Source organism: Neomonachus schauinslandi, chromosome 3 (genome assembly GCF_002201575.2).
Source record: "Neomonachus schauinslandi chromosome 3, ASM220157v2, whole genome shotgun sequence".
NCBI lineage: Eukaryota > Metazoa > Chordata > Mammalia > Carnivora > Phocidae > Neomonachus > Neomonachus schauinslandi.
In genome coordinates, this window is record NC_058405.1 from 115,504,925 (window position 1) to 115,528,142 (window position 23,218).

The window sequence follows — 23,218 nt, forward strand, 5'->3', positions numbered from 1 at the left end:
AATGCAATCAATTCATTTGGAAAATTAGGTTGTGTTAAACCAGCAATCCTGAACCTGGCATCAACGAACTTGAATGGAAAAATATTATATCTTTATTTTTATTAACCTCTAATTGAAATACAGCATTTCTTTCGATTATAAGTATAGGCTACAGATCATAGCAGCATTAGCACTATATGAGACTTTGTCAGCAATAAAGATCACAAATATTTTCATATCCTATTACAGTTGTTGCAGTCATCCTGAAATACTTATGCTCATTACTTTTTTGAAATTAAACTAGTTATTACACCCAGTGCTAGATCTTTTATTTAATGTGTTAAAAAAGTATGCATATTACTACATCATAGATTCAGTTTAGTATTTTCATAACCATATTTCGATGTGATCAATTTCTTCTGAAACATATATCCTGCATTTTATGCATTTCACGGCATTGTCTCGAGAAGCTGTCCCTAGTCTCACAGGACTGCCAAAAGATTCCCTGGCACAAAAAAAGTTAGAACCCCTTTAAATAAATCTTTTAAACATGTGCTGATTTGGTCAGCACCAATGAAGTAATCTGTCACATGGACCCGTTCTATCCCTGAAAGGGAAAAAAAAGTAATTCCTAATAAAACCCTCATCTCCTCCTCCTAAGGGAAGGTGATCTTGTCTGAAACAATCCTTTCCTTTCTTTTGCTAATAACTTCCTTGTCCTACCCTCCTTCCTATAAAAACCTTCCATTTTTTTTACAACTCTTTGGAGTTACCTTCTACTTGCTGTATGGATTGCTGCCCCATTCATGAACTGCTTAATAAAGCCATTTAAATCTTCAAATTAACATAATAGAAATAAACACATGCTGATGAATATTAGACCCACTCACATCACTCTGAAGGTCATATGCCTTCCGGGCCTGAATGATGTCATTCTGATCAGGCAGACACATCCATTCATGTAGGGGATGTTTGTAGTCTATGTCACTGACTAAGGTCTGACACTTCTTGGCCAGCACCAACCCCAGCATGTCCACTGGGCTGCTGAACTTGGTCTTCCATTTCTCAAAGTCTTTCTTGTACTCCCTGTCACTCTGGATCTTGGCCACATGGATCGACCACATTATCTTGGGGTCATCTTCAACATTCCGGGCCCCAATGTGGTGGCCAAGCTGTTTGCGGTAGCCTTCCTTGTACTTGTACTGAAAAAAGTAAAGGGATATGAGTCTAATGATAAGAACATCTCATTTATATAACATTTTATAATTTCATACACACATTATTTCTTTGGATTTTTCCTTTCCTAGTGTGAAAGAGAAAGGTTAATATCATCAACCCCATTTTATAAAGTAGAAACCTAAAGCCTAGAAGGGTTTTAGGTGATTTGTTCAAGATGACATCACAAAGTAGGTGAGAGCTACTAGTTCTTAATATTCTTCCCTTCTATTAAACTGCACTACCTACTTTACATTTGATTGCTTAACAAGTAAAGATAAAATATCTTGTACAAAAGAACATCTACTTAAAGATGTGGCTATTTTTTTCCTAAAAATGGGTTGTTAAGGACATTTTAGAATATATCTCTTATAATTAGAATTAATACTGAATGCCCTGATTGAGAGAATGGGCTACATTTAGATAATCTCACCAGAAAATATCTTCCTTATTAGCCTGTTATATCTTTGAACTTTCACCATGAGAGAGTCATGCCTTGGGTTAACATTCTATACTTTTAAAATTCAAGAATAATACGTATGGTCTGTTTTACCATGAGATGATCATAGTGTGGGCTCTTCTAGAAAACGTTTTGATAATAGAAGGAATGAAGTGTAAATCTAAGGCATGGGGTCCCTCCAGAAGAAGGAAAGCCTGGATTTGGGTCCTAAGGAGCCCTGGTACAAAATGAGGGCACTAGATACCCTCAAGAGATGTTTCTCATGAGAAGGGAAGGGCTCCAGAGAAGGGACAAGTGGATGCTGAGAAAAAGCTTTGCTTACTTCCAATTTCTCCTTACAACCAGTCAGGGGCATCTTGGTAGGAGAACCTCACTAAAAGTTACAAAGAATGAAACAAAACTCTAAAACACATCCATCATCTGCTCTTCCTTTAATGCCAGAATAAATGGACAGAAGTAGTAGGAAAGAATTCACATTTTTACTGGCTGACTTACATGTGCTGTCAGTGTTTCTACAAACATCTGCATCAATTGCTGCTCAACTTCTGAGGCTCAAAAATATGAACCCATTTTTAATGTCTACAAAACACTCATTCTTAAAGACTATCCTTCTATCCCTGACTGATTAACAGGTATAATGGACACAGTATCTCGTGGTTTTGTTTTTTATTTGCAACTTTGTACATGGGGGCAATCATTACATGAAATTGAGACTTGTAGAGACAACCAAAATTCTGGCAAGAAAAATTATAAAAGCTGCCATTTGGGAACATCTTTGAGTAAGAAATGCCTCTTCCAAAAACATCAACTTACATCACTAGCAATATCTCTTGAAGCCTTGGCTGCCTGGATTGGGATGGCATCCAAACGCAAGTCATAGCCTTCCTTCCTGGACTCTTCCAAAGCAAGTTTATAGAGTTTCTGTAGAAAAGAGAATCATTAATCATTACTCCTTTCATAAAAAATAAAGCTGTTTACTATTAGATTTTCCCCGTCCTCATTTAAACTATAGAAAGAAATCCACAAAATCAAGTACGAGGGCGGGCTTCTACAAAACTGCTTCATAGGTGCCTAAGGACTTTAAGGCACATGTTCTAAACTTTGGGATTCTACTCATTGCTCAATTTCAAGAAAAAAAATCGGGGGGGAGGGGAGGAAGGTCAGCATGTGGTTGCCAAAATTCTGTTTTGCCAAATAAGCCCATGTAAAAAAAATATTTACTTTCACCATAATATAAAAGAAAGGCCATCTTAAAAGGAGAAAGAATAAGGACATTATTTTCCAATTGAATATATTTGGATTTAAGAAAAACTCAATGTATTGTATTTATTTTTTCTCATTTTGCTATGGAGTATCATCACAGACATGATCAATCTGTAGAGTAGGCTTTCAGAATAATTGCCCTGATGAAACTGCTGGTCCTGAAAGAGATGCCTAGAAAAATGCTTGCAAAGAACATTAAATGGTAACCAGAACATTACTGAAGCAGCAAAATAATACAGGGCATGATAACCACTGGGTTCCAATACCTCACCTGCCTGCTAAATAACTGTTCAGTCAAGTAATGACTTGATAACCACACTGACCTGTAGGGGAAGGCAGTAGGAATATGATTCCCATTGAAGTATTTCTCCATAAGCGTTCCATTCCCTGATATCCTGTTGCTAAAAGGCTGGTCTATACTGTGGACCTACCACACAGGCCAAAATTGAATCAAGAGAGAACTCTTTTCTACCGATTTATAAGTTAGTTGAAACATTTTACTAAGGAAATAGTTACAACAGCTCATTTTTGCCTTACTGTTCATTATGTGATCAACAGTTCACTCACATCACTGCAGTTTATGCGGTTGAGTTTGGCGAGCATGATTTCTGGTGTATCTGGCATGACGTGGATCGTTTTTTTATCATTGTCCCAGGCTTCGGTATATAAGTGCTGTGGAAAAAAAAAAAAAAGGTGAGAAAAATTATTTTGGCATTCAGACATTTTTCTTTCGACTATGTGCCACTCACCTCTCCTCTAAACAAAGTAGAAGAAAAATTACTGAAGTTGCATAAACTCCTACTTTTCATGTAGATAAATCACTATTTCCAAGAGTATGTAGCTTACTAGTTTACTATTTCACTGACTCCGTTATTACCATTCCTTATTAAAATTCTAGCAATTCTGGAAAGTATAATTGGGTTGCGGTATTTAAACTCTGCAATTACGAAATAATTACAGCACATAGTACTTTTAATAGTTTAGTATCTTGAAGTATTATTGACTATGGTATTATAATGGAAAAATCATTTTGAAAGGTATCCTAAATCCTAAAGGAATTTTAGGAATGCAATAACATGTCAGATTTTTTTTTTTTTTTTTTTTTACCTTTTTCTATGGTGAATTCCTCAATCTAATAGTGAGGAGTAAAAACTCACCTTACTCATATTCATAGCATTACTCTTTGCCAGAACCTGCTCTGGAGTGTCAGTTATGCTGGTAAATTTCAGTGTCTCTGGACGCTGACGGTAGATATTATCACTCAGTATCTCCATGGCCCTCTTGGCTTTAACAACTTCCACGGAACCAATCGGAACCCAGCCAATGCCTCTCAACCATTCAAGGTCTGACTTATATAAATTCTGCAAATCAGCGGATAAGAAACATATTTACTAATTCAAACTTCAGATTCGTAGTTACAAAATGGCTAAAGAAATACCAAAGTACGGAGGAACAGATAAAGCTCCCAGCCTAGCTGATCACTCATTCACAAGCATTACTGAATCCTGAGAATAATTTTTTTCCCTGAGCATTTTTTGGTACAGAGGATTATACCAAGAATGATGAAAGAAGTTTTGTAAAAAGTAGAAGACACCCATGCTTGAGGGTATTACAGGATTTTAACACAAAAGCAGAGCTTCTTTAGCTTTGGAAAGTGCACTCTAATAGCTTCCAGGAAGACCCCACACTCAGACCAATGCTGTGAGTGTTGCAGTCACAAAACCTCTTGCCTTTTTTTTTTTTTAAGGGAAAAGAGGTGAAATTCAACTATAGTAATGAGTTTCAACATGCAGTAATGCTAACCTTCGTAAATCACACTCTTGACTTGCATTTTTTAAATTGTGATATAATTAACATGTAACAACATAATAGTTTCAAGTGCACCACATGATGATTCAGTATATGTATATATTGTAAAATGATCACCACAAGAAGTCTAGTTAACATCCATCACCACACATAGCTACATTTTGTGTGTGTAATAAGAACTTTAAAAACATCTTTATATCCACCTTCAAAATCACGAAATTGTCAAGTGTGTAACGTGGTGTTGTAAAGATAATATATTAGATATTACCCTAATTATTCATTTTATTTTACTCTCAATAGTGCATGCTAACTGTTTTTAAGAATTAGATGACCAATTTTGAAAAAGACAGGAATATCTTAGTATTTTCCTGTCAGTAGGTATAAAATATGTTTATTAAAATAACTTAGCATAATATACTTCTGTTCCTACTTCTTCCTCCCTCCACACCCACATGTTTCTACCTCTTCAGCCAAAAATGTGCAGCCATATATTTTTGGGAACTCAGTTTCATCCAATTCATGCAAAGGAAGCCTGAATCACCAGGAAGAAATATACCTGTATATAATCACCAATATATATTTTATTTCCTCTTTTACATATGACTTTTGGGGAAGAAAAACTGAAATAAGCTATAGTGCTTTCCGTGGGAAACTCTTTTTAAACATTTAATCATATGTTGTTTAAAATATACAAATACATTCCAGTCCACTGGCATTAGTAAAAAGCCAGGGACACGTCTTAGATCTGCTTTTAACGTGCAGAACCAGCCTCAGGGGTACTCACGTCGCTCTGGAGGTCATAAGCTTTCCGAGCCTGGATGATGTCATTCTGGTCGGGCAGGCAGGTCCACTCATGCAGAGGATGTCTATAGTCCACATCACTGACCAAGGTCTGACACTGCTTGGCCAGAACGATACCAAGCATGTCCACCGGGCTGCTGTACCTGGTCTTGTATTTCTCAAATTCTTTCTTGTACTCAAGGTCACTCTGCACTTTGGCAATATGCAGAGACCACATTATCTTGGGGTCGTCATGTACTGCTCGGGCACCAATGTGGTGACCCAACTGCTTACGATAAGCTTCTTTATATTTGTACTGAAAGAGAGAAACCAGTGAATAAGGAGGGAGCACCAAGGGCTATTTCCTGTCATTGTTTCTGTGATGAGGCTTTTCTCTGAAATCCTTAAGACATTAGGGGGGTTTCAGGGTGCCTGGGTGGCTCAGTCGGTTAAGTAGCTGCCTTCCGCTCAGGTCATAATCTCATGGGTCCTGGGATCAAGGCCCCCCTCATCAGGCTCCTTGCTCAGTAGGGAGTCTGCTTCTACCTCTGCCTCTCCTCGCACCCTCACTCATGCTCACTCTCTCTCAAATAAATAAAAGATATTAGGGGAGTTTTATCACGTGCTGCTGAGATGCCACACACTGGAAAATGCTTACTCCCAACAAAGAGGATGTTGTACTCATTTGCACATTTCCATAGAATCATACCACAATGATCCCTTTATATTATGGTAAAAAAATTTATGTTGATAAAAAGTGATTAAAAAGTGAACTTTGAAAAGGTGAGTTGAATTACAGTGATAAACAGTGTCTCAGAAGTCGGTCATGTGGGTGGACTCAACTGAGAGGTTTATTAATCTTTTTTTCTAGGGCATTCTGAGAAACAAGTTCCTCTGAACAAATAATCTGGAAGAGGTAGTTTAAAAATAGGCAATTTTTGTTGTTTTAATAGGTACAAAGTTTCAATTTTGCAAAATGAAAAAGTTCTGGGAGTCTGTTGTACAATAGTGAGAATACACTTAACACTGCTGAACTATACACTTGAACATGGTTAAGACAGTAAATTTTATGTTTTTTAAATCATGATTAAAAAGAAAAACCTACAAAAATGGACAATTTGCTACTATTTGGATTAAAATTGAAGTTGTCCAGGAATCTGAGGTCTTCATTTTCAGGGTAAAGGAAAATTGATTTTATGGGCCCCTCAGCAAGGACACATAGCTTTTCTGCTATCCTCTGTCCTTCCTCAAGTCATGGGGGAGAACTCTGTAAAAGCCTGCTTCTTTCCTGGCATCTTTGTCTTGAGTGTATCCTGAGAAGAGCTTATAAGGTTTTATGAGAAGCTCAACAGATGTCTATCTAGCTTTAATCGAGGTACTCAATCTTATTAAGCAAAGACCAAAGGACAAGAGTCAATAGAACCACATTCCAGGCAAGGCTTTGTCTCTATGATGCTTGTGATCTTGGGCAGGTTACCTACTGTCTCAAATCCTCAATTTATTTGCCTACACAATGAAGCAGATAAGATAGGAGACTACAGATCCATGGATGATGACTACAGAGACTTCCAGCTATGATTCCCTGTACAGGGCCTTGGCATGTCGGTAGCAAAGGGAAGGATGTGATCAGCTCTTACGTCACTGGCAATGTCCCGGGAGGCCTTGGCAGCCACGATAGGAATGGCATCGCTTCTCAAGTCATAGCCTTCTTTCTTGGCTTCTTCCATGGCCTGGTGATAGAAGTTCTGAGGAAAGAAGTAATGGTTTTTAGATATAGTACTCACTTGTACTCTAAAAATGTATTTTTGTCAAAAGAAGACTACTTTGGATGCAGACTAACTGCACTAATATGTTAAATCTTTTTTAAAAATCTCTTTCTTTTACTTTCTATTTATGCAAGCCATTTAAGGTGAAATTTTACATTCAGCAGGTTTTAACATTGCAAGTTCTCTTACACAAATCCTTATAGATTTTAGACACCACATCAATAGCTTTCAAATGGGTTGGATTGTTCAGCACTTGCTCTTCTCATGAAACAACCAAGAAATGTTGATTTATTTAACTCCAAATTTGAATCAGAAACAATTTTATTAGCACAGAATATGGGTACGTAATAATGCACAATACCTACCACTATGCGTACATATGCAAAATCGAGCGGTGCTGAACTAAGGGTAATCTGCTGTTCTTGAGTGTCTTTGTTAATATTGATTTGCTCCCTATTCATTTGTCAACTGCTAGAAACTGCTAGCAGACACAGGAATAGTAGGTACCAAGGATTTATGAGTTGAAAGCACAAAATTGATAAAATTATATTTGATCTTTTTTTTTTGCAAATTGGAAAAACCACCCCACTGTTCAGTTTCTGTGGCAGGACAGAAACACACAGAAAGTGGAACACAGCTGTTCCATGGGAACACAGTTTGAGAACCAGTGCATTACACAAATCATCTATACTGGAGGTGGACAGCCTTTTTTACTTGTGAGCCACCTATAGGAATTTTGACCAATCCTGTATCATGTTAAAATAAAATTTTAAATAATTGCTAATATTGTTTTTTAATCAAAACATAAGTAAAAATATACATTTTGATAATTTTTAAACATAAAAAGTAAAAATTATTGCATCTCTTAATGCTATTTTTGTGATTTATAGGAACTCATGGTACCTTGATTAAAAAGGTTTTGGTGGACATTAATGAATTAAATTGTCTGGCACAGTTTTTTTTTTTTAATACTCTCAGGCATGCATCACATTAATGCACAGGTATGCCTTCCTTTCTTCTCTTTTTAGAAATAAAATCTTTATAAAATCTTACCTAGTTAAATATCTTAATGTATGTCTTAATATTTAAAAATGTATTTTCCTTATTTTGAAAAATTCAAACCTATAGAAAAGTTTTAAGAATAGTACAATGAACAGCCAGCTACCCATTTATTAACGCTTTTGCCATATTTACTTTGTCTTTCTCTTGTGTGTGTGTATGTGTGGTATGTATATTTCTTATTTTCAAAAATAACCAATTGGGAGTAAGTTGTAGACATCATGACTTTTATTAAATTTGGGAAGTTTAATATTGACACAATACTGCTATCTAAGAGATAGTGAATACTCAAATGTCACCAACTGTCCCAGTAATGTCCTTTATAGCAATATTGCTTTTCTACCTAGAATCCAATTCAGGAGCATGAGTGGCATTTGGCTGTCTCATCTACTTCTAGGCCTTTAATCTGTGCTTTTTGTTTTAAAGTAAAAGAAGCGTGACTAAGAAAGGAGTGGACACCACTTTAACGCAGGGGCCCTTCCAGGCGGATAACTTATAAGGGTCCTAGGGAAGTGGAAGCTATGCTAAGTGATCTGCTTAAACCAATGCAAGCCAGCATACCCATTGGAAAGACTTTGTGTTACACCTCAAGGACACCTAAAGTTTGAAGGTAGCTCATCTTTATGCCTCCAGAGACATAGTTCTTAAACTGGTCTATGATGGAGTAACTTAATCCTTAATTTCAGTTTCCCCCCTTTCCTCTATTAAGAGAGTTACTGAGTCAAGGAAAGCAGTCACAGAACCCATAGATAGTTCTAGAAAAAGGATCTGGAAATCACTTATGGTTTTAAGGGCAAACAATGACCTTCATTCTTTAGGGCTTTATCTTTCTTCCTACTTTACAATGTTCTGTATTTTGTCATTGTATAAGGCTGTATGAAGACAAAATTTTAAATGTAAGGAAAGGCTTTAAATAGTGTGGCAGAAATAATGAAAACTAATTTGCTTCATTATTATGCACCATTCTCATGTTATATTGAATTAAAAATGCTGGAACACGGGCACCTGGGTGGCTCAGTTGGTTAAGCGACTGCCTTTGGCTCAGGTCATGATCCTGGAGTCCCAGGATCGAGTCCTGCATCGGGCTCCCTGCTCGGCAGGGAGTCTGCTTCTCCCTCTGACCCTCCTCCCTCTCATGCTGTCTCTCATTCTCTCTCTCTCAAATAAATAAATAAAATCTTAAAAAAAAAATGCTGGAACAGTATCTGAATTTTAAATATGATGCAGAGGTGCTTAATTTTTAAATGACTTAAGCATCCCATAAGGAAGCTACTCTATGTTTTTAATGTAGATTATTAATATGTGACAAATTACATTCTTCCCAAGATAAGATTTTACAAGGAAAAGCTAAGGTGAAAATAAGAATAAATTTGATACATTTGAGATAAAATCCCAAGGGCATTTGGACTTCTTAAAAATTCCTGGAAATGTTTATTTTATAACTGGAGAGTCAAATAGCTCCTCTAATGTATTTTTCCTCGGAGGATGCTGTCCTTATGCATAAGTGGAAAAAATGTGTCTAAATCATCTCATGTCTTCAGGCCAGACAGATTTATTTCATTCTTTTAATATTTGAAAAAGATGCAGGGTTTCAAAAAAGAGAATACTTCCGGTTACCATCAAGACGTTTTAAAGCTTGTTTGATAAGTTATTTACCCAAGAGAACTAGAACAGGTAAATGAGCATTTAAGAGAAAAAAAGTAAAATGGGGTTGCTTTTTTTTTTTGGTTTATATTTATTGAGCTAAGTATGGAATGAAGGTACCAGTTGGGTTGAGAAAAACTCAGGAGAGCTATTCTGAAATCTAATCTTCAGGAGACAGCCTTTAGGAAATTAACATGCTCATGTAATTTTAAAGAGAATAAATCCAGCTGAAAATTGTAGAAATAAAAGCCCAATTTCCTTTTAGTCTGGGGAAAAAAAAAAAACCCTGACCAAACAAACAAAAAAAACACCTATCTCATCTGACCTAATTTTAACAAAAGGGAAAGGCTTAAAAGATCATAACAGTTTGGGATAGAAACTAATTTCATCTGTGTGGGGTGAGACAGACCTCTTGGGAAAAGCTAAACCAACAGAGAAGCTCTGTGGCCAAGAGAAAAACTGCTCACTCAAATTTCCAAGGGCAATCAAATACTTATGATCAGGCTTGTCCTCCGGTCTATTTAATAATGCTGGAGGAAGGGAAATTGTATCCTCTTCATTTCACTTGTGATGGTTACTTGATACAGCATGCCTCTTCTTTAGGGACACATTATTATTTTTATTTATTTATTTATTTTGAAGATTTTATTTATTTATTTGAAAGAGAGAGAGAATGAGAGACAGCATGAGAGGGAGGAGGGTCAGAGGGAGAAGCAGACTCCCTGCCAAGCAGGGAGTCCGATGCGGGACTCGATCCCGGGACTCCAGGATCATGACCTGAGCCGAAGGCAGTCGCTTAACCAACTGAGCCACCCAGGCGCCCAGGGACACATTATTATAATAAGAAGTAGTTAATACAGATAGAAGAATGAATATGGTCAAGTCTTGAAAATGAGTACTTAATTTTCCAATGTTCTCAAACTGAAAAGTCCCTTTTTTTTTTTTTTAAATGAAGAACACAAACATGTAAGAAATCATTCACTTCTTGAATAAACCAGATAATTGTTGACTTTGGCAAGTACAATTGGGCAAGAAGCTGTTTCTGCAGCAGTATTTCTGGGTTGCCAAATATGTGATGACAAGTTTGGTGAGGCGGGAGATAACATATAAAAAGTATATTTTATTGTCCTCAATTTTGAAATGGATGGATTTGAGAATTCTCATTTCAGTTCTTGTAAATAAACTTCAAGTTATTTTGAGCACATTACATAGATCTAATAATGCATGGTAACTTGAGTGTAAAGGGAAGAAATTAAAGTTTATTAAGCATCTATTTTGTGCCAGGCTCTCAGCTGGGCATATTATATACAACCTTATTTAGTCACCACAAAAATTTTTCAAGATATGTATTTTTATCCCATTTCACAGGTGAGATAACTGAAGAAAAACTCACAGAATACTGAAGTACTAATCTGATAAATAGCAATTATTTTAAAATTAAAATTATAAGTTTCAATCATTAATAGTTGAGAGGTTTTTTTCTCCTGACATAGAAACATTTTTGTATTTCTCTATTTCTGTATCTTTTTATCTATCTACCTCTTGATAGATGGCACATATATTCAGGGTAGGGTGATGGGCATAAAAAGACAAAATTAAGCTAATTGGTGTACATCCAGAATTCTAAATTTACTATATCAGCAAAAAATCAATGTGTTCAGATCAAGAAACCAAAACATATGGTCTTACCTCACTATAATTTATTTTATTTTGTCTTGCTAACATAATTTCAGGTGTATCAGGCATGATGTGGACTTGGGTCTTGTCTTTGTCCCAGGCTTCTGTATATAAGTGCTGTGAATGATAAAAAGGGTAATAAATGAGAAAAACAATGTTTGTTGTAAATAGGAGTCACCAGTTTAGAGATCATGACAAAGCTGAAAGCTAGCCCCCTATCTATGCTGTGTGCTATATGCCAATACTCTTCGATCTCTTTGAAATTACAAGATACTTATTGTCACTAAATATAAACACAGACTAAGATATGAAAAGAAAACGTGTGTTTTTTATTACATGATCACCTCCAATTAAATTACAAGCAAGTATTTTCCAAACATATACACATATCCCTATGTGCTGTGGCTACATTAAATTCTTCCCATGGTTTTGTTTGTTTGTTGTTTATGAACTGCAAATGTAACTGGATATGCCGTCTCCAGATTTCTTTTTGATAAATTACGGAGATTTGCATTTGACTTGTTTTTTTATACTCACCTAAATAAGTACCCAACAAGAAAGAAACCTTGATATCAAACCATACATTACTCTCTTTGATTCAAACAAGTTGACCACCAAACAGCTATCCTATTCTTTGGCTATTTCAGAAGAGATGTCAAAGCAGAAATTCCCACATACATTTTTGGAATCCTGATGTAACTGAATAGAAAATGCAATCAAATCACTAAACACAATATGGCAATTGGATAAAATGAAAAACACTAAATTAACCATAGATATTCTCATGGACGTATGGTCACATTTTAGTTTCCCCCCAAATGGGGGCTCACCTTGCTCATATTGAGGGCATTGCTTTTGGCCAGCACCTGTTCCAGGGTATCAGGCACACTGGTGAACTTCAGCTTGTCCGGAGGCTGGCGGTAGATGTTGTCACTCAGTATCTCTGCAGCTCTCTTGCACTTGACCACATCCACAGACCCAATGGGAACCCAGCCGATGCCTCTCAGCCACTGGAGATCTGATTTGTAAATGTTCTATAAAGAGGAAAAATGGCAGAAACTCTTCAGCAAGACTAAAAGATTTAGGGTGCAGAAGCCAATGCAATCAGTAATAACTTACAATACTGGTAAGTTGTATGGTTGTTCTCGTTTTTTAATATAAAATAAGCTGTGTTAGGCAAACTGAAAGAGCAACTACGTTCAAAAATGACCTAGAGACGTCTCCTAGCTATAACAAAAAAGGACCATAAGTTTCCCGTTGTAAGGAGAGGAATAATCTAAACTAATATCTTCTGTTAGTCAGTTCAGTGAATATTATTATAATGTCCACGTGTATAGGAAAACAATGGCATCCCAGAGTGGGAGAAACCACAGATATGTCCCACAGCAGGCTACCAGTAAATACGTGTTAGGCCTAGTCAAATGAAATCCTCTGTATCTATTAAAAGCTCTACTGTAAAGAATGTTGGTTACTTGTAGAAATGTCATTAATATAACATTACACGAAGAGAAAACATAAAACACTGTATGTGGATAAACTACATGAGTAGGAGTGGGCTTTTTCAGTGGTTAGATTACGTTGAGTTTTATTGCTTTCTATATTTTTCCTTATCTTTCAAAATATCTGTAATGCTCTTTAAGAATAAACAAAGAAAGAAGTGAAGATATAGTAATGACATAGAGCTGCCGAAGCACTGAGCAGAACTTTCCCGGCCTTAGCACTGCCCAAGGCTCAGGGCAGTAAACAACCATGTCACTGGTCCAGGGCCCCGGTCTCTTCCCACCAAGTGCTCAGGACAAGAAGATGGATTCCCTTCCAGAACTGTCTTTCCATACCTTTCTCTTGTGATTTAAAATCATTTTTCTGCTAAGGATTTTTGGGAACCCATTAAGTATTCATAAGTACTTCACAGCAAAGGAATTGGACCTTTGCCCAGCTCATCTGAAGGATTTTACCATTAACAGCAATTAAGTAGAAAATAGAGACTGATATTTTGCAGTCTAGACAAAAAGCCTGTTGTAATTACCCTACACTCACTACTAATTGCCCCCAAAATAACAACAACAAGAATGAAAACAGTAACTTTTCATACCTCTGGAGTGTTTTTTAACTTTCAAATGACTGTTAACTTTCTTTTTTAAAAATTTTATTATGTTAGTTACCATACAGTACATCATTAGTTTTTGATGTAGTGATCCACAATTCATTGTTTTCGTATAACACCCAGTGCTCCATGCAGTATGTGCCCTCCTTAATACCCATCATTGGGCTAACCCATCCCCCACCCCCTCCCCTCTAAAACCCTCAGTTTGTTTCTCAGAGTCCATAGTCTATGGTTCATCTCTCCCTCCGATTTCCTCCCCCCTTCATTTTTCCCTTGCTTCTCCTAATGTCCTCCATGCTATTCCTTATGTTCCACAAATAAGTGAAACCATATGAATAATTGACTTTCTCTGCTTGACTTATTTCACTTAGCATAATCTCCTCCAGTCCCATCCATGTTGATGTAAAAGTTGGATAGTCATCCTTTCTGATGGCTGAGTAATATTCCATTGTATATATGGACCACATCTTCTTTATCCATTCATCTGTTGAGGGCATCTCGGCTCTTTCCACAGTTTGGTGATTATGGACATTGCCGCTATGAACATTGGGGTGCATATGGCCCTTCTTTTCACTACATCTGTGTCTTTGGGGTAAATACCCAGGAGTGCAATTGCTGGGTCATAGGGTAGCTCTATTTTTAATTTTCTGAGGCACCTCCACACCGTTTTCCAAAGTGGCTGTACCAACTTGCATTCCCACCAACAGTGTGAGAGGGTTCCCCTTTCTCCACAACCTCTCCAACATTTGTTGTTTCTTGCTTGTCAATTTTTGCCATTCTAACTGGTGTAAGGTGGTATCTCAGTGTGGTTTTGATTTGAATTTCCCTGATGGCTAATGATGATGAACACAGGCAACATGATAATTAATTCATATCTTTCAATAATCATTCTCAACGTGAATGGCCTAAATGCTCCCATAAAACGGCACAGGGTTGCAGACTGGATGAAAACACAGGACCCATCCATATGCTGTCTACAAGAGACTCATTTTGAACCTAAAGATACATCTAGACTGAAAGTGAAGGGATGGAGATCCATCTTCAATGCCGACTGTTAACTTTCAAATAACCATTAAGGCTGTATATAACAGGGTGGGGGAGGAGATCTTGGAAAGGCACTCAACAAATAGACAGATGCAGGCAGTCTGTCAACACTGTCACTCCAGGGGTGACATGAGCCATTTTAATTCTCTTTCATGCGCAGGCAAAACCTTTCTTTTTGGACACAATTGCAAAACACAGGGTGTGTGTGTCAAAAACTACAGAACAAATGTGGGCGGTTTCACAGGTGGGCTTGTACAGTTTCCAATAATGGCTAATTAATGTATAATTATTATTCGTTTTATTCTCCCAAATCCTCTAACACTTAATAATCCCTTCAAACAGTTATGAACTATGTGCTGTAGGAACTGTTTCTCACACCCAGATATGATACTGAAAGCAGCTGCACCAAGTACTAGGGTTTGTCATTACCATGTGACCCCTCTACAGAGAGCCGTGCCAAGAGAAGAAAATGTCAGTGAACTGACCCAACAGTTTACACAGTAACTTCTCTTATTTCATAAGAATAACAATTAGCATAAGAATAAAAATTAGCAAGCATCAGAATTCTAATGATAACCTCATTTGGTTTGTAAAGAAGCTAAAAACAAATTTCAGAGTAATTTTTTTTTTTTAAATGTGTTGTTTCTACCCCCCTGAAAGAATAAAAGAAAATGTCTCCATCTGGTGGACTCTGAATTCTAACATTGCTTAATTCTGGTTTTGTTTTTATAGGACCAAGTCCAGTTTGTAAACTTCATTTCCTTATAAAGCCTATTAAACATCTTCATAATAAAGCAATAAAAAGTATATTCTCATTGAGATCTCACTCACTGATCAATAAATCAATAAATAGCTTAAGTGGGCCAATGGGTTGCATATGAAGGATAACTTTTATATAGTTTAAATTATTTCTGAACTCAGCTCTTTTATAGATGCTGTACTCACATCGCTCTGGAGGTCATAGGCCTGCCGAGCGTGGATGACGTCATTCTGGTCAGGCAGGCACGTCCACTCATGCAGATAGTTCTTATAGTCCACGTCACTGACTAAGGTCTGGCACTGCTTAGCCAGGACCACTCCTAGCATGTCCACTGGGCTGCTGAACTTGGTCTTCCACTTCTCAAAGTCCTTCTTGTACTCCCTGTCACTCTGGATCTTGGCCACATGCATGGACCACATTATCTTGGGGTCATCCTCAACATTTCGGGCTCCAATGTGGTGGCCAAGTTGCTTTCGGTAACCATCTTTGTATTTGTACTGAGATGAAAACACACAAATCAGGTTTTTATTATAAGCCCTTGGGGGTCAAAAGTCTGTACAAAATCACCTTGCTTACATCAAAGTTGTAAGTTGACTTGTGATAATAAGCATTAACTCAAGCTGGTATCCTGACCTTTACCCTTGAAGCTTATAGAGTTAAGAGAAGAGATGGAATCCATATAATTGTAGTGCATATCCCAAATCACCCATGGCCTAGTGATAAGGAATAATTTAGAGGCAGGTAGTGCCCACAGTGGGGAGAAGCCATTTGAACAAGGGAATTTGGAGAAATGAATTTTAGGTACTAAAAGTATGCAGGAAAGAGATGCACTTGGCGACATGGCATGTTTAGTAAGTCATAAAATGAGCGTCTGGCTCCTGGAAGGATGTAGTACTCTAGGTCAAGGACCTAGTTTAGTATACCAGGTATTATGCTATTATAAACAAATAGTATACTATTAGTATACTAATATACTACTACTATTATTATACTAGTAAAGCTGGTTGGAGCATGCTCCAAAAAAGTCATGGGTTCCACTCCTGCATAGGCCAAGAATGTTTTTATTATTCCATGTCCAATGATGTTGTCCCGGGATCTGAGGCAGTTATTCAAAATACACGCCACTAGTCTCAAAGATCACTAAGTAAGAAAAGTATGGATGGGTCAGCAGAAGACAATATGGTACAGTGGGAAGTAATGAGGTTGTCTGGAGTTTCAATTCCACCACCTACTGAGAGTTTGGTTTTAGAAAAGTTGCTTAAAGCAATCCACAAAACAGGGATAATGACAAAACTTACGTGCTAGGATAATTATGAAGTATAAGTAAGATAACACATGTCAAGCTCTTAGCATGGAATTCTCAGTACTTCCTAGTTGTCATTGTTACTTATAATTGTTGACATAAATTCATGGGGAGGTCCAACATACATAAACTAAAGTGAGTCACTAACACAATATAAAGGCCAGTGTATTGCCATATTCCCAGATGCTGGGCCCTTGATTTTTAAAGTAGTGGTCTGTTCCTCAAGAATCATCTGAGGCACGATGAAGGGATGATGGTTTTATTCTGGGAGGTATGTGCTAGACAGCCAGGAGCTGTTTTTAAGGGTACAATCTCGGGCTAGTAGCCACCTCTGGTAGGGATCCACTGCCTTCTTTTCATAATCTTAGAAAGGTGAATTATAATGGCCAAGTGGCATATCACTTTTGTGAATATTGTATAGTAAAATGTTACATAAAGCCAGGACCTGATTCTCATTGAGAGTACTTAAGTTTATGAGTTATACTTTCTAGAAGCACCGTGATAATTTTTATATCTCCAAGCCTGCAGCTGTGCTCTAATAATTTCCACGTGAATGGATCTTTCTCTGTTTTCGACGGATGTTTTCATCGAAGATACTGTGTCCTAAAGGTTATAAACCCCTTGTACGAACATTGAATTTTTCATTTCCCTCAAAACTAGGTTTTTGAAAAATCCCACATAAATACACTAGGACATATTTCCAAAGGGCGAGGAAAGTTCTTTCTGAAGATTTAGTTCAGTGACAACATCACTTCAGCCTGATTATATACTTGGGGTGACACTGTTACTCACATCACTGGCGATGTCCCGGGAGGCCTTGGCCGCCACGATTGGGATGGCATCACTTCGCAGGTCGTAGCCTTTCTTCTTCGCTTCTTCATTAGCAAGTTTATACAGAGTCTAAGTTTGGGCAAAAAATATATAAATACACATAGATGTTGACATTCATATCCAAAAACTGACAGGGGACTAAAATAATTCACTAAGTTCGACACGGGTAGGCCCCTATAATAATCTCACTCTGAGAGTTGTCTTTGCACTGTCTGCTGAAGACTTAAAAATGATACATTTTTAGAACATTGCAGCTTTGTTTTTTATTTTAAAACTTACGTTGAATTAACTAAATATAGATATTATCCACTGTTTCAAAATTTTTAGTTATAACCATGAATCAGTTTTGAAGAGAACTAAAAAATTAAGCTGAAACTTGTGGACCTAAGGTGGCAAAATGTGGGTAAGAGTGAAAGACTTGATTAACTGTTGATCATGAACATTAATGCAATCCACATTGATTCTGCACCGACTGTGTGCTCTGACTGGGCTAGGTACTTGGGAATCAAAGAGGAGTGAGACTTCTTCCATCGTCAAGGTTTCTGGGGAACTGATGGAAAGACTGGTAGCCTACAGACTAAGCTACCAAAAAGTCAAACCACGAGAGGTCATTTAAGCATATCATTGACAAAGGGCTCCAGGAAAGAATAATTAATTCTGAATTGAGAATCAGGAAATTTCCTGCAGAGGGGCTGATCTTTGCACTGGACCTTGAGTGATGAGTATGGTTTCAGGAGACTGGGACAGCAGTCAACGTCAGAGGGCGTTGCATGAATCAAAGCACAAGGGAGTGAAAGTGCAGGGGTGTCAAAGTAAGTGGGGAGCAGTGCCAGGGACAAGTGGCAGGAAAGGACCGAGAAGAACCTGGAGTTGGACTGAAGGCTTAATGCTAATATAAATTGGTGCTTAATTCCATAGGAAATAGGAAGCCAACAATAATCTTTGAGGAAGAGTGACATAATCAAACTTGCATTTTATCTTCCTATCCTTTGCGTGACAAAAAGTACAAAAGGATTGAACTAAGCTGAGAGAGAAAAGATGGAGAAAGCAGACCAGGCAGGTTAGGCACTCTGTTCAGAGCATTATCCCTAGGTCTCTTTGAACCAACAGCAACACTACAGCCTCTCTGAGCTTTTGCAGCAAAGACAGAGAGTCCAGAATTCCAGAAATGCTGAGTGGCCAGTTATAGAGGCTCTTTGTTTCCTGAAAGTCCTGCACATACAATACATGCTTTCCTGTAATGATACAGGACACATATTATAGGTTTAGCTAAAAAATTCACTCCTTTTTGCTTTGCAAGTAGGACTTGATGTCTTTCGGTTTTGGAGACAATAAAGAGTTAGTTATATAAGCAATAAAATTATAGTTTGCACTCACCAAAATAAAATGACTTAAGATGGTGGCTCATCTAGCTAAATTCTCTAAGTTATATCCTGCAGAAGAGTGATATATTGTTGACTTACACTTTCAAAAAAACAATATTTTCTTTGCTGGTAGCACAAAGCTGGGAGAAATAACTAATACATCAGCTGACAGAAAAATCAGATTCACAAAAATCTCCACAGGCTTAAACCAGTCGGCTTAATCTAGGAAGAAGGAACTGCAGAGAGATCAGTGTCAATCTTTGAACTGATTTTAAACTGAATTTAAGTTGCCAAAGGTATAAAGGCAGGATAGAGGAAACCTAGCTTAAGCCCATGTAAGATGTGTTCGGGTTTTAGTCGATCCCAAGTTCCACGTGCCCCAGAAGTGACAAAGCTGCCCATGTGCCGGAGCCCTGGGTGCAGAATTAGAGGTCAAATGTCCAGAAGAGGAAAGAAGATGTCAACTGTATTCTACACTTGCAGGATTTTGTTTGGTTGGGAGGGTCGCATTTTAGCAGGGATGTCATGTGAGGAATGCCCAGGAACTGGGGATTGTTTGGGGGGGGCAGGGGAGGCACCACAGTAGTTACCCTCATTTTCACGGAGTTGGCAGGGACTGGTTTTGCACAGCCTCAGACAACTATCAAAGTCTGCAGAGAGAACTCCGTGACTCTACATCAGAAGAATTTTCTTATGGAATTTTCCAGAACAAATGGGCTGATTTATGAGATAAACTCCTCGTCACTGAGAACACTTAAGCAAGAACACTAAGCAAGACAACCTGTTGGGTGGGGACTCTTGTACTAGAAGAGATGCTGACCTCTCAGCCTAAACATCCATGGTTCTGACAGGCGGGCATATGGCCCTAGGCTCATAGAAAGTGAAAAGAAATAGGCTCGCTGATATATACCCTGGTGGGTCCTCTCTCTGTTTCTGTCTCTTTCTCTGGGTTATTTGATAATACTGTGATTTTAGGCCTTGACTTAATTTTATACTTTAAAAGTCTTAAATTTTGACTTTAAGCCACAATTTGGAAAAAATAAATCATATATGGAAAATATATCTAGCACAGCAATAAGGCATAAGGGGAAGATAAATGTATATTTAATCTATTGCTAATTTCCTAACTTAAAAAATTAATAAAAGAAGAAGGTCTGATTCATCTTATGGTTATTGCTTAAATCATTAGTTCTTATATCTTTCACTTCATAAGTGATAACCTTTTTTACTTGAAGTTTGATGTTTAGGATGAGGATTGAGAAATGCAAGAGTTGCTATTCACATGGAGCAAAAAAAAAAAAAAGGTTCTTTATAAAGTTGTTGTATAGTATTTTTATCACCTTGGACAGATTAACTGAAATAAGAAACAACATGCAAACTTCATAGAATTAACATCTGCTCCCACCTCGCTGTAGTTGATTTTGTTCATTCTTGCCAACATAATTTCTGGTGTGTCTGGCATGATGTGGACCTGCATCTTATCTTTGTCCCAGGCTTCTGTGTATAAACGCTATGAAAGGAAATATATAATGTCATCAGGAAAAAAATTCAGTATATGATTAAGAAGAATTTCAGGACCATAATGACTTTATAAAGAGAAATAACAAAAGGTTATATATACATCTTATACACATTATGTATGGCAGACACATCTTCAAGTAATTAGTGTACAGAATAGATATTTAGTGCCTTATAATCTGAAATATATGTTAACAAAAGGAAATTGAGAGTATCTTTCATGCCAAGATGCTTTTCCATAAAAACATGTCATTTTATCAGAACTATGAAACAACTACTGAAGTAAATATTTAATATAAGTGACACATAGATAGATATGGATGGATGGATAGATAGATGTCTTCTGTTGCTCAACGCTTGCTTGCTTTCTTTTCTTGGTTATGGTTCTCTTTGTTTGATTTGGCTTTCGGAGTCCTACCTTTGTTCTCTGAATTTTGAAGCCTCACCTTGTTCATGGTGATGGCATTATTCTTGGCTAACACTTGTTCCAAAGAATCGGTCACGCTGGTAAATTTGAATTTGTCTGGAGGCTGGCGATAGATTTTATCACTCAAAATTTCAGTTGCCCTTTTGCATTTTTCCACATCCACAGACCCGATGGGAACCCAGCCGATGCCTCTCAACCACTGCAGATCTGACTTGTACATATTCTGTTGAGACAAACAGTCAATAAATATTTGTCTCGGCATTGGGAAAACATTTTCATCTGAAGGATATGAAATAAAGAGCACTCTTGAAAATACACTTTGATGGACAGGTAGTGTATCAGATAATATTCTTTTTTGATCTGCAAAGTTAAACAATACTCACAAGGAAAGCAGAAATCCTATTCCCGCCTTGCAGGGGCTGGTAACGTTGGTGCCACCTATTGCTACCTTCTCCAAGCGGTGTTAATTCACTGATTTCCTACCTTTGCATGCCACTATGATTCTCACATACTCACATCGCTCTGGAGGTCATAGGCCTGCCGAGCATGGATGACGTCATTCTGGTCCGGCAGGCACGTCCACTCATGCAGGAAGTTCTTATAGTCCACGTCACTGACTAAGGCCTGGCACTTCTTGGCCAGGACCACCCCCAACATGTCCACTGGGCTGCTGAACTTGGTCTTCCACTTCTCAAAGTCCTTCTTGTACTCCCTGTCACTCTGGACCTTGGCCACATGCATGGACCACATCATCTTGGGGTCATCATGTATTGCTCGGGCACCAATGTGATGGCCAAGCTGCTGACGATAGCCTTCTTTGTACTTGAACTAGAAAAAGAAAAACACTTATCATCAACTATTTTAGCTTTTAGTTAAAAGCAATTACTAGGCCCCAATTTTCCTTTTCATTGAAAATATAATGATTTCCTCCTGTATATAAATACATGTATTTTGTAAGTCATTTAGAAAATAAATATATACCTACACAAAAAATAAAGACATTATTCTACCATTCAATGATTACCATCGTAAAACTGCTTTTTATAGTGTGTGTGTGTATGTGTGTTGAGAGAGACAATAAAATTAGAATAGGATCTCCTTTTTCTAATTATACAAGCCTTCTTCTGTGTCATTAAATATTCTCTATAAACATGAATTTTAGTGGCAGCAAGTATTACATTATATTGGTATATATTAATACTTTTAACCCTTCTGTGATTGTTGACCATTTATTTTTAAATTATGGTTACCTCTCATATTTTGTAAATAAAGAAAAAATATATTGACTTCATGGACTAATGAAATAGAAGGATAAAAGTTCCTAGAAATGTAAGCAAAGAAATCACTTAAAGAAAGTAAATATTGGGGCGCCTGGGTGGCTCAGTCGTTAAGCGTCTGCCTTTGGCTCGGATCGTGATCCCAGAGTCCTGGGATCGAGCCCCGCATCCGGCTCCCTGCTCAGCGGGAAGCCTGCTTCTCCCTCTGCCACTCCCCCTGCTTGTGTTCCCTCTCTCGTGGTCTCTCTCTCTGTCAAATAAATAAATAAAATCTTTAAAAAAAAAATACTGGCAACCAATCACCAGATGCAGAAGCAAACATATGGTACCTGTGGATGGTTGGACTATGAATAATGTGTCCTATTTATTTAGCCCTTGTAGGTTCACTAGTTCATAAAGCATGAGTTAGTTTTGAAGGAATCCTACAATGAGTTCAATTGTATATAAGAATATATCATGTGGAAAAGCCCAAAGGATGTCTGAACCTAGTCAAGTATCCAGTGCTTTCTTTTTTTTTTTGTAATGAATTTTTGTGTTTTTTTGTTGTTTTTAATTTTTATTGTTATGTTAATCACCATACATTACAGCATTAGTTTTTGATGTAGTGTTCCATGATTCATTGTTTGTGTATAACACTCAGTGCTCCATGCAGAACGTGCCCTCTTTTAAAGATTTTATTTATTTATTTGAGAGAGAGAATGAGATAGAGAGAGCATGAGAGGGGGGAGGGTCAGAGGGAGAAGCAGACTCCCTGCCGAGCAGGGAGCCCGATGCGGGACTCGATCCCGGGACTCCAGGATCATGACCTGAGCCGAAGGCAGTCGCTTAACCAACTGAGCCACCCAGGCGCCCCGAACGTGCCCTCTTTAATACCCATCACCAGGCTAACCCATTGTCCCACCCTCCAGTGCTTTCATTCAGCAGGAAATGGAAAATAT

The 23,218-nt window shown here is 37.6% G+C and overlaps 1 protein-coding gene across 1 annotated transcript in view; it reads right to left on the bottom strand.

Moving 5' to 3' along the window:
• NEB (nebulin) overlaps positions 1 to 23,218 on the bottom strand; it is a 200,218-nt gene that overhangs the window by 96,161 nt on the left and 80,839 nt on the right. The window contains exons 59-71 of the mRNA XM_021702909.2: positions 21,520 to 21,831; positions 21,023 to 21,226; positions 20,464 to 20,568; positions 17,656 to 17,763; positions 15,746 to 16,057; positions 12,483 to 12,686; positions 11,665 to 11,769; positions 7,144 to 7,251; positions 5,511 to 5,822; positions 4,075 to 4,278; positions 3,485 to 3,589; positions 2,468 to 2,575; positions 870 to 1,181 (exon numbers count right to left, since the gene is read on the bottom strand). Of these exons, the coding sequence (XP_021558584.1) occupies positions 870 to 1,181; positions 2,468 to 2,575; positions 3,485 to 3,589; positions 4,075 to 4,278; positions 5,511 to 5,822; positions 7,144 to 7,251; positions 11,665 to 11,769; positions 12,483 to 12,686; positions 15,746 to 16,057; positions 17,656 to 17,763; positions 20,464 to 20,568; positions 21,023 to 21,226; positions 21,520 to 21,831 (2,499 nt within the window). The remainder of the gene's footprint in view (positions 1 to 869; positions 1,182 to 2,467; positions 2,576 to 3,484; positions 3,590 to 4,074; positions 4,279 to 5,510; positions 5,823 to 7,143; positions 7,252 to 11,664; positions 11,770 to 12,482; positions 12,687 to 15,745; positions 16,058 to 17,655; positions 17,764 to 20,463; positions 20,569 to 21,022; positions 21,227 to 21,519; positions 21,832 to 23,218) is intronic.